This window comes from Rutilus rutilus (genome assembly GCF_951802725.1).
Source record: "Rutilus rutilus genome assembly, chromosome: 22".
Classification (NCBI taxonomy): domain Eukaryota; kingdom Metazoa; phylum Chordata; class Actinopteri; order Cypriniformes; family Leuciscidae; genus Rutilus; species Rutilus rutilus.
In genome coordinates, this window is record NC_140227.1 from 19,874,902 (window position 1) to 19,887,816 (window position 12,915).

A 12,915-nucleotide genomic window follows, 5' to 3' on the forward strand; every position below is an offset into this window, starting at 1 on the left:
CAACTTGTAAAAGTGCATGCACCATTATATGACCCCTTATTATACTTTTTTTCTTTTCCTTGTTGCCCCTTTCATCATTCATGAGATGTAAAATCAAAAGTCCAAACACTTACAAAAGGCCACTAAAAAGATGAACAATGAGGTATAATTCATATCTGTACCATAAAAGGTATTTTGAAAATCCCTAACCCAAAAATGAGCATTAGTAATTGGAGCAAACACTTCTAGAATCGATAAACTGCATGAAAACGAAAAGAGAAAAGTTGAAACATTAACTCTCTGCTAACACAAGTCAGATCATAGAGTTTACACCTGGTTCAAACGCTCAACCTTTGAACCGAGAGCTGGATACAATTTATGACTGAATATTTCCATGCTGGTGTGGCTCCATGTTTTAAACTGTTGCTAAGAGTCGGTCTCTGCAGCAAATGTTTCAGAGCTCCACAGAGGAAAAACAGCTGAGAGAGAAGGAGAGGAGGAACGGGGCCAGCTGGGGAGGAGATCCACATCAGCTGTCTAAAGCTGACAGTAACAAAGTGAACACTGTAGAGCACCAGATATGTCCTCATATTCAACCATAGACAACAGAAAAAAAAAAAACAATGCCTGATCCATTAAAACACAATTTTTACATGCATATTTATTATAAAGACATTAATTATATATTAATCTATATAATAGAATAATAAAAAAAAAAAAAATATATATATATATATATATATATATATATATATATATATATATATATATATATATATATATATATATATATATATATATATATATATATATATATATATATATATAATAATAATAATAATGATGATAATAATGATAATAAAAAAATATAACTATATAATATGATTTAAATACACTACCATTAAAAGGTTTGGAGCAGTAACATTTTACAATGTTTCTGGAAGATATCTCTTATGCTGCATTAGGGCTGCGTTAATTTATTCAAAAATATAGTAAAACTAATATTGTGAAATATTAATACAACTGAAAATAACAGTTTCCCCCTTTTAATATTTAAAAATGTCATTTATTCATATGATGGCATAACTCTAATATGCCGATTTGGATAATTTAGTCAAATTTCATGCAAACAGTTATAATGTTAATCTTTTGTTACTTTATAAAAATTTATTTACGGTCACTTTTGATTAATTTAATGCATAAAACTATGAACAAAAAGTATAAAGTTACTTAAATGCATTTGCCCCAAACATTTAAACTGTATATTATATTATAAACTCATAATAAAAATAGAAATTATACTATATATTAAACATTTGCATAATCTTATTACATTTAACATACTTAAATTATGCTTGTTCCATTTCCTGTTCTCCTCACCCTCCATGCCACCAGGCAACTGCTCTCACATCCAGACATTTCCAACTCCACATGAACGCCGCTATTCCTCCCACGGTCATTTGAACGAAGGGATGAGATGGGGGAAGCACACAGGGTCAGAGGACAAAAGGAACTAGGCAATGTCGCGTTTAATCCCTCCAGGAAACAAGGAACGATCTGACACCGACTGCTACAACAGTATTTTTCATCCTCTCTTGGGTCTGACCAGCTCCTCAACATCCCTCTGAGCTTGTGTAACCTCGGTTCCAATGCAGACATGCCGCATGAAATCCCTTTTCCGCTCTCAAATGAGCGTGTCGCTAAAATATGAATGATGAGTAACGACAGCTGAATCTGAATTTGCATGAGTTGGTTATTTGTGGTTGCAGCTACACTTAAACCATCCTTGTCCTGTACCTTTATAGATGTACATCAATCCACTGCATTCTCTTTTGTAGCAAAAACCTAAGAGCCATGAAGCTTTCTTACGTCCTCTTTCACCAAAGGTTTTCAGGGAATGCTCAATCAGAATCAGCCCAATGCAAATAGAAGCCTCAATTCAATCGTCATATAAAGCAGAAAATATGGACTGAACTGCTTAATATGGATTAGTTTTACAATCTTTTTATGAACTTTTTGAAGCGTTAAAGAGGTAGCTACATAGACTGTCAATTGGAAGAACAGAAATCTCTCAGATTTAATAAAAAATATCTCCATTTGTGTTCCGAAGATGAACAAAAGTCTTACGGGTTTGGAACGACATCAGGGTGAGTAAATGACAATTTTTGGGTGAACTAACCCTTTAAATTGAATAAATATTAAGTAGCTGGAGTAAATAATGTGTGTCCGTCAAACGCATGTTGTTCTGATATGAGGACATTAGCGGTTTCCTTTTGGTTTACGCTGGCGCAGAGTTTACGTTTCCAGCCCAGAATTTGGTGGAAATTCATGGAACGGTTAGAGATTGGCTCTGACACCTGCACCATGTTGGTAATAAGGGGCAATATTGTCATAATCCAATAAGAGATACACAGTGTTAGTTAGGGTAAGTATTACAAGTTATATATATTTTTTCCCCATTCAAGGAAAAATCTGTAACAATGCAGTAAATAATAATTAGATTAGATCAGGATGCAACATTTGCTTTAGGATAATCAGAGCGCCAACTCACCAGAAAAGGGACTTCTTGTGCAAGACATCCTGTAGCTGCCTCTGGCTGACCTGGTCCAGGCGCGAGAACTCGTATTGGGGGCTGAACTCTGCAGGAGCGGGGGTGCTGAAGCGTACTTCGAAAGAAGAAGTGGGAAAGTCCACCTGAACAGACAAGGAGAGTTTTGTTAAAAATGAGCCACTGCTGAACAATGGAGGGTGTAAAAGCACCCAGGAGAACGGTCAGTTATTAGCCTGAAATGAAAACTAATGGCAAAACTACATCTTTATTTGACTTTTTACAGCATTCCTCAGACAAAATGCATAGATATTAGGACTGGGCAAAAAAGCTAAAAAAAACAAACAAAACAAACACCAGCAACAACTTGCCAATATTCGGAATATCTTCATATTTAAGAGGAACCATCAAACATGGCCAATAAGATTCAAAATGTTTAAATGCATGAAATAAAATAAATCAAATTTAAAGGAACAGTAAAAATAAAGTTAAAACACTGTGTTAAAGTTACTAACAAAACAATTTATTTAAACGCACTAATATAATTATATTTTTAGAAAACATTATTAGCGTGCACTGTTTTATGAAAAATATCATGCAGGGACCGTGAACATTTGAACGGTGCCACAAATGTATTATTGAAATGAATCATGGAAACAGTCAGCATGAAGGGATTCACAGAAATGTGTTGGACTAACATATTTTTGCTTCTGGATCTATATAAACAACTCCAAACTTGCAAGACAAAAGGTCTAAACGGTCTATTCTAATGACTAATAGTTCATTGCAATATTTGTGACTATCGTGATAATCTCATAGTCATCAGAAAATTAACGCAAGTATTTCATGAATATTTGATATATAACAGCCCTAATAGTTACCCATTATATTGTTCATGGAAGGGTTAGGGATAAAGAAAACAAACCGCAAATCACAGGTAAAATTCTCTAGCTCATGGTTATAAAGATGGGACAAGAGTGAAAGGTTTATGATCCTAAGGAAACCCTAAAGTTCAGTCACGGCTGGCATCAGTTAACAGGAGTGCTGAAAGCAATGACAACCGCACCATGAACAGCTGAGGCCTTCACCTTAAACATGCCAAGTTAAATACCACGAACACTAAATGTTAACAGAATAGATCCAACATACACTGGGTACATGTTGTAGTTTCATTATGTCTTGATTTCAAATCTGTTTTTGTCACTGAGCTTAAGAAAACCATAACACTGAAAAAAAGCTTTAAATGATAGGGACTGTGAGTATGTTTTCACACTTCTATCAGTCCGGGTTGAAATCAGTCCAGTTATTATTGCCATATGCTTCTCAGCATCACACTTCATCCATTAGCAGAACAGAACACAGTACAATAATGAACACCGAAGCCCATCATCCATTTCATGACCTTCGCACCAAATGTTCCCCGCTTAAGGCAAGTCTGTTCACTCAGCAGCCATCTTGGTAGCACCCCTGGGCAGCTATTTTCGAATCAAGCTTCAATAATCCATTTCAAATCAGCAATAAAATCCAAAATGTTACGCATTTACCTTGAATCAGATAAACACTAAAAATATGCCGATTTTTATATAAACAAACGATATTACCACAAGTGGTCAGTCTCTTCCCCCTTATACTGTGTAATATATGCATTGCAGTTTATGCACATTTATAAACTGTTAGTAGCTTGCAATAATGAATTACTTGTAAAAGTCTTGTCAATTAATAAAGTAGGAAGTGGTTCAGCATGAATATATTGAACCACTAAAGAATTTCAAAGAACAGTGTGAATTGAATAGAAAGAATGTGAAAAATGGGGTCAGAGAAGAGCGAGAGAAAAGCATCAGTGGATAGGACAAGGAGAGAAGCTAAGGGGAGCGAGCATACGTTAGGCAGTTTTAACGAGCCCCAGATGTGTCATCAGCCCCAGATGCATCTTGGCTGTGGGGCGGTTTGACGGGGCAGATTGCGAAGACTTACTGAGGGAAATCTGCCACCTCAAATGCACTGAATAACCCCGGCACCTTAATGAGGGGCAGAACCTACTGAATAGGCCCAGGACCAGGCTTCGCTCCCAGTTTAAACTGCACAGCCCACTGCCCTTAGACAAAGCCATGCCATTCGGGCACAAAAGAGCCCTATTGGCACTGCTATGGGCTGGCTTGGCACCCTGAGATTGCAGAAAGAAGAACAGGGATTGTATAGTTGGAGGCCTGTGCGGAGGGTGGGAATTTCACAGAGGCCCGGACAGAGTGAAGAGAAAAACTATGCGCACATTATTTACCACACGGATTCAGAACAATACCAGCGGGGAGTGCTGTTTACAGAGAGCGGCGGTGAAATGTCACGTCTGAATGTGTTAGAGGATATTCATGCATGTGGAGGAAGTGGTGACTCGAAGGGCCGAGGGGTTGTCTGGGATTGACACGTCTCAGGTGTTTGTGATGATTGTCTGTATGTGTGTGTGCTTAAATGGTTTCCTTTACTGCTGCTTAAGCTACATTGCCATGTTATCTGGGATTAGTTTTTTTTTTTTTTTGGAAAGAAATTCATCTTTTTATTCAGCAAATATGCATTCAATTGACCAAAAGTGACATATTTTGTAACAATTTAATTGTCTTTACCATTTCAAATAAACACGGTTCTTTCCATTCAAACAATATTAAGCAGCCAGCCTGTTTTCAACATTGATAAAAAGATTTCTTGAGCACCCAATCATCATATTATAATGATTTCTAAAGAGTTATGTGAAACTGAAGACTGGAGTAATGATGCTGAAAATTCAGCTTTGCCATCAAAGGAATAAATTGCATTCTAAAATATATTAAAATAGAAAACAGTTACTTTAAAGGAACACTCCACCGTTTTTTGAAATAGGGCTTATTCACCTTCTTTCCTTAGCACAATGAATGGAATCCTTTGTTGCCAGCTAGCATGGCCTGAGTAAAAGTGATCAAAAAAAATAAATAAACCCCACCTAATTACTTCTTGTGGCCTGCGTATTCACAACGAGTACAAATAGCGATGCTGATTAACACTAGGCGATTTCCTAGGTAGATATTGACTTGGGACTATATTAGGGGGAAGCACAGGCGAATCACTGCTGCTTAGGCGAAGCACTGCTACTTGGGCGCAGAGATATCACGCAACACATGAAATGTCAACATACCGGCGTGAATAGTAGCTGGCTATTTTTCCTACAGTACATGAATGGCAATGAACATGGCTAATTTTGTGAGAGACGAAGAGGGTGACTTCTCAGACAGTCAAGAGCCAGAGCCAGAACCATACCTGAGTTTTCAGAAGACAAGCTGCGTGCTTTGGAAATAGAATGACAGGAGGAGGAGGTTGCGATCGCTCAACAGCCTGAGGACGTGAGGATGAGAGCCAACACGAACTGGTGGTGTGAATCTGGGGGAATATGCCAATCTATCCCGACTGAAATAGTGTCTGTGCTGTAGAGAGTGGGACAAGTTTCTGCCATCCATCGATGACCAGGCTCAGCGCGTCAGATCAAGATGAGCGTGCCGGCAGTTGTGTCACAGCTAACGTTACCGAGGATTTCACGGCGTTGATCCATTCTGCAGTAACTTTTACTCTATTTTTTTTCCCCGGTGTGATAAAGTGAACTGGAAAAAAAGCCCCACGCCGAATGGACCAAATGGACAACTGTCCACAGAGTAAGTGATTATTTTAAACATGACGCATGTATAGATCGAAAAGTAAATGTGGATATGAGCAGGCTTCACTCAATGTGTACACTTGTCAATTTTAAGAGTGCTGGCCTAGATAATTATAATACATGAAGTGGGAGAGAGGCCGCACTATGCTTAAATATATTTTTATTTTTATTTGCACAGACGCGTTTCTGAAGAAGGCACGTGGCAAAACGCGTCTGTGCAAATAAAAATAAAAATATATTTAAGCATAGTGCGGCCTCTCTAGATGTATAGATCGACCCATATTATACCTGTATTCACATTCACATATTATACCACATATTCACATTTCATGTGTTGCGTGATCTCTCTGCGCCCAAGTAGCAGTGCTTCGCCTAAGCAGCAGTGCTTCGCCTGTGCTTCCCCCTAATATAGTCCCAAGTTAATATCTGCCTAGGAAATCGCCTAGTGTTAATCAGCATTGCTATTTGTACTCGTAGTGAATACGCAGGCCACAAGAAGTAATTAGGTGGGGTTTATTTATTTTTTTAGATCACTTTTACTCAGGCCATGCTAGCTGGCAACAAAGGATTCCATTCATTGTGCTAAGCTAAGCGAGCGAAGACCCTGTCAAACTAAAACAACGCATGCACGGAGACAAAAATGCATTCGCCCACCTATCTAAATGTAGGAAAGAAGGTGAATAAGCCCTATTTCAAAAAACGGTGGAGTGTTCCTTTAAATTGTAATATTTCACAATATTACTGTATTTTTGATCAAATAAATGTAGACTTTTTAAAAAACAAAACAATTGGTACTGTGAATTTTGACATACTACTTTTAGCAACATTTTTCACCTACTATATAGTAGGGAAGCATGCGATTTCAGATGCAGTCAAATTTACGGTTCAAAGTACTCAATTCCTACAGACTGGCCCAACCCTATTACTGCCAAAGTAATGGATCCTGCAAACAAAGTCTAATTCTTGGGAAGGTTCACATGTTTGTTTTAGGATGTCAATAACTTACGTAACTTCCTGCAGATGGAAATTCAAAAGCGTGAACATTTTCAAGTATGACATTATCTATATTTAAGTTATTTGCATGTGCATTTGACCATTAAATGTGTGTTCAATGATTCTTGATTCATTCTACTTCTGTATTTACTCAGCTTTAGATACAGTAATCTACTTTTCAATGCACCAATTCTGCTCAGGAACCACAATACACTTTAAAAAAAAAAAAAAAAGAAAAAAAAAAAGGGCACTTGTTTCAGTGTGTGTGGGGTTTATAGGCCGCGTTAGACTTTCAGAAGCTGGCCTGTTCCAAACACCACATATGGTTTACTGTAGGAGGTGAGTATCAACAGAACTCTAGTGCTTAAAGAGCCCGTTTTCATGCCCTCCAATATTACATGCACAAATAAGTAATATGTAAATGGTTATTAACTGTGATATCTTGAATCTATACATGTTATTTTGCAACAACAAAATTATAAAATGTCTAGTGTTGTCAAACTATTTCCTGAGCATTTCATTTTGCCTGTGGCTATTTAGATGCATATAAAACATCTGTATCCATCTTTCCCCCTCTCTCTCTCTCTCTCTCTCTCTCTCTCTCTCTGCAGAGCTACCTGACCTACTTTTAGGACATTTTGCAAGGAGCGGGACAGTTCCTTTCTACATTTCCACTACCACACTGGCTTGACCCTATTACTGCCAAAGTTATGAGCCAAGCACAGAATTTACCTTTATTATACTCATTTACATATAATCTAAGCATACATAAGCATGCCTTCAAAAATGTACTGCTCGTCAATTATAAACATCTTAAACCTTAAAGTTGTCCATGCATGTGTCCTCAATAGTTAGCTTTTGTGAGTGTATGCATAAATGACCTTTGAAAAAAGATGAAAATTAGATGGCGGGTTTGTTTTAAATAGGAAGCCTCAACCTTAAGGTCTGATAAGGGCCTATTTGGCACACTGCAACCTCCTAGATAAAGGACAGATCAATAAAAAAAATAGGGGGAGAAAAACTATTTTATGGAAAGGGAGAGTGTTGTGAGTTTACAGAGAACGTGGGTGAGAGTTATCTGTAATGAAGCAGGACAAGCAGGAAACTGTTTACTGTATGATTACACACTGAATTGAGAATAAGGCCAAACCTGAAGGATGACGCTGTCTGGCTGGCTGAAGTTGGGCGTACTGGAACGAGCATTTCCACTGGCGGGGGTTGAAGGCCAGAGACCCAGCAGCTTCCTCCCACAAGTCAGAACACTGAGGAAGACGGAAAAATAGGGTGCAGGGTCAGAAAACACCTAACATCCGCTTATGGATGCGCAAAACAAGCAACAACAGGATATGGACAAAGATGGAGTATATAAATACATACTTGACCTACCAAGTACATTCTTGTGTTTATATCTTACAGGCAATGGTAAATATTTTTGCTAGTTATGTTCTATGGATCCTGCAAACAAATCTTTAAGCAAACATGTGAACCTTCCTCAAAAAAATAATAATAATAATAATAATAATAATAATAATAATAATAATAATTGGGCAACGTCAATAACTTATGTAAGTCCGGCTGTTTTTTTTTTTAAACAGTTCAAAGTACCTGAAGATGGAAGTCAAAAGCACGAAAATGTTTAAGCATGACATGTAGATTAAGTTATTTAGTTGGACTTGCATGTGACCATATAATATTGGTTCAATGGGTCTTCAAATTAATTCTACTTCTGTTAAGGGTGTGCATTATCGATTTTTGATAGTGAACTATTAAAATGTGAACGATTAAAATCCACGATCTGCAATTAAAGAAATATAGTAACGTGCTACAGTGCATTCTATCAGTTGCAGTTCTGGCACCTTCATCCCAACATACATTTACATCACATGTTTAACTCAAAGTAGGGGTGGGCGATATGGCAAAAATATCTTATCACGATTTTTTTTTTAACAAAATATAAAAAAGAATGGCAGACATTTAGGCCAAAGTGGTGAAGAAATCTGTAATTTTCTTTGCTATTAAAAATTAAAGCACAAAAGATACACATTACACAACTTCACACAAACCGGATACGTGTCTGTTTATTAGATCCGTGCATGAGGTCTTAAAGTGACAGCAGCCTAATAAACCTGCTGCCATTTGTAATTAACGTAAACCACAAAAGACCAAGAGAATAACTTCACTGAATAGCTTTAATAAGAATCAGTGTGTATGTATTATAATTTATTCAGTGAAGTCTATGTAGCGTTACATTTGTTTCTTCTATTTTACTTGAATGCTAGTGTAAAATACACTAACTGGAATGAAATAATCAGTGCTTTATTTTTTTACATTCCCAAAAAAAAAAAAAAAAAAAAAAAAAAAAAAAAAGAGAAAAAGAAAGATATTTTTGCCATAACGCCCACCCCTAACTGCATACTGTTATCTACTTCTAAATACACCATTTCTCAAGAACTGGAATACACACAACAACAAAAAAGCACTTGTTTTAGTGTGTGTGGTGTTTGTAGGCCGCGTTAGACTTGCAGAAGTCGGTCTGTTCTGAACACCACAGCTGGATTGCTGTAGGAGGTGAGTATCAACAGAACTCTAGTGCTTAAAGAGCCTGTTTTCATGCCCTCCATTATAACATGCACTCATGCAATCATCATTAATGACAAAAGCACACAAAATGTGACAGTCAGCCAGCAATAAAAAAAATAAGACAGATCCATGCTTACTGTCTAAAGCTGAATAGAGGCATGGTGACCCAGCCCAGAGCTTCAATGCTGCGTTTCTGCTTGCTCTTCTCCTCCGCACTTCCAGGGGGCGGTAGAGGGGTGGCATATAGCATCACAGTCAGCTGTGACTCCCTTGGCAACTGGTTGATCTGGACGGGGAAGCAAACTCTATATATTGAAAAAGATAAATTAATAAATAATGCCAGTCACAACCATGTTTTTGAAATGGCAATGCATTTTCGTAAAAACAATTCGTTTTAGTTTGCTCTAAAAACTAAGAACGAGAATATAAATGTAAAATTTTATTTTTAAACACCTACACCTGGAGTTATAATAGTACATGCACACCTACATACGTGTACCTAAATATATTTACTAGGATGGAGAAAATAAAATAACTGTCTACTGAAATATAACAGAACAATAACAAAACTCTACAATGAAGGGGGCAGAGTACAAAAACAGTCACAGGAAGCGGAGATGGATGAGCTATTTTCAAATTTTACATCTGAAGTACTTGGTAAACAAACTAAGATCTAACGTGTTCAAACATTAGGCCATTTGTTTTTTTTAACCTCAAAGAGATTGTATTCATGGGACTGTGTAGCATGTGTGGATTGGCGTCAGGCTCACCTCTGGTCCCACACTACCAGGTGGAAGAGATATTTGCTGACAGACTGTTTACTGGTGTGCTGGGGGGCACATAGTTCCACCCCACCGTGGGTGAGAGAACAGGACAGGAAGAAATTTTCATAGCTGTGGATGTTTGTGAAAGAAAGACAAAGAGGATGAGATCAGCAAATGGCATCAAAAATCTAACAGAAGCCAAAAAAAAAAAAAAACTGGGCCATTAAATCACCCTTTCCAGAGAGCTGCTAACATAACCACAGTGGCCAAATTCAGCTGAACTCAGAAACCAGATCAGTGTGTGTGATTCATTCAGCCTGGTTTTATGAACTAGATCGATAGATTCCTCAATCATTCTTTTAAGTCCAATCTTTTTAATTCACAAATCAGCTACTTCTGTTTTTACAGAAAATCTTGCCTTCAGCATTCAGACTAAAATTTCATTCTGTTGTAATTTACCGCAGAATTCATGTGGACTATGCTTATGACACACTGATGGTCATTTTTTTAAACTTAAACTTCAGTCCACTTTCATTGCAATTGCATGGAAAAGATTGAATTTTTAAAACAATTGCCATTAGCGTTTTCACTATCATTTGGATAGCGAATTAATTATGACTTTTATTGTCAGGTGAACATATCCTTTCAATTTCAAATGAATCATCTTAAAGCACTGACTTTAATAAAATATACGGTGTATGATTCAGGTGAGCATGTTGCCATTACTGTGACTTTTGACCATGAGAAATCCACAAAGTCATAAGTGACTAGCATGACTTTAAAGGACAAGTTCGGTATTTTACACTTAAAGCCCTGTTTACAGATCGTTTCTGATGAAATAGAACGGTTAAGATTAAAACTTTGACACATGCTGCTGTCCCGAAAATTTTAGGTTTATTTCGCCAACTCCATTGACTTGTATTGAAAGAGCTGTGTGAGGTACGGTATTACTCCGCCGCTTCTTCTTCTGCTTCTTCTGTGTATTCAATCAGAGCCCGTCTACGGAGAGCCTGTCCACTCCCTATTAAGCCCTATTGTACCGAATTTTGGTTGTAGTACCACCAGAGTTCCACTGGGGGCGCTCGCCATGAGTGCAAAATGAACGGGAGTCAATGGGGCTAGACGGCTAAATTAGTCTCTTTCACCCGATTGCCGTTGAGAAATCTCAGATGTGATTGTAGATTTTGCAAGTTCAACATGGGTTTTAGGTCGAAAGTTGAATGAATGAGTACTTATGTCGTTTTGATTTCTTACAGGTTGAGTTGTTGTTGCCCATAACACGCTAGCATTCTGCTAATGACGTCAGCATTCTGACGTCATTGACATTTTTAAAGACTTTTTTAAAGCAAATAAGTGACTCTAAAAAATCTAACACCCAGCAATGTGTAATTTCTTTGCATCTCCTTTCGAATACAACATTCAAATTACTAGACAAAAAATTATATCCTGAGAAAAGTGGATTTTGAGGGGTATACCGCCATTGACCTCCATTCATTCTGCACTCGTCCTGTGAGCGCCCTCATATGGAATCAGAGTGGAACTGCAACCAGTTCAGAAGCCGGAAGTGTAGTGAGAGTGAAACTTCTCGCCATATTAGACATTCTCTGATTCAATGAAATGCCAGTGGTTTGCTTGCAATTGGCAAAGGTGCATTATCGCCACCAACTGGGCTGGAGTGTCTATTATTCTGAGCTCTCAACGGAAGAATCTACGGGTGTGAGACGTTTGGAAAAATAGATCCACAGTTTTACAACGAATGGTAAAACACCTGTTGGAAAGCATATTTTGCAGCGATTTTTGTATGAGCATATCAGTGAACACCCCTGACCACTCGGTGAGTTTCATCTCTTTGTAAACGAAAGTTTAATGCGTTTTAGGAAGGATATGTTCGAGTGCACCTATGCAGCCATTGTGTAGGTGGGGGGGAAAGTGAAATAAACCTAAAATTCTCGGGACAGCAGCATGTGTTTCTATTTCATCAGAAACGATCTGTAAACAGGGCTTTAAGTGTAAAATACCGAACTTGTCCTTTAACTTTATGCTTTACGTAGGTAGGTAGTTAAGATATTAATGCCATGTCTCATGACAAGAGATTGTATGGAGTCGGTGTTCAACCAATTATTAAAGAGTAAAACAAACAACAAAAAACAAGTTGTTCTACATGTACATATGACAAATTCAAAAACTTTTGCTGGTAAGATTTTATTAAATAAATCCTTGGAGATTAATGCAAGTAGATGACAGTTTTATTTAGTAAAGGTTTAGTTCACCTAAAAATGAAAATCGTCATGTACTAACCCTCAAGTTGTTCCAAACCTGTATGAGTTTCTTACTTATGCTGAACACAAAAGGTGTTATTTTGAAGAATACGGTTA

At 37.4% G+C, this 12,915-nt stretch overlaps 1 protein-coding gene across 1 annotated transcript in view; it reads right to left on the reverse strand.

Moving 5' to 3' along the window:
* The window catches only part of pik3c2b (phosphatidylinositol-4-phosphate 3-kinase, catalytic subunit type 2 beta), a 47,722-nt gene that overhangs the window by 16,302 nt on the left and 18,505 nt on the right, over nt 1-12,915 (reverse strand). Inside the window, exons 12-15 of the mRNA XM_084394881.1 lie at nt 10,547-10,669; nt 9,914-10,081; nt 8,347-8,458; nt 2,531-2,673 (exon numbers count right to left, since the gene is read on the reverse strand). Coding sequence (XP_084251007.1) covers nt 2,531-2,673; nt 8,347-8,458; nt 9,914-10,081; nt 10,547-10,669 — 546 coding nt within the window. The remainder of the gene's footprint in view (nt 1-2,530; nt 2,674-8,346; nt 8,459-9,913; nt 10,082-10,546; nt 10,670-12,915) is intronic.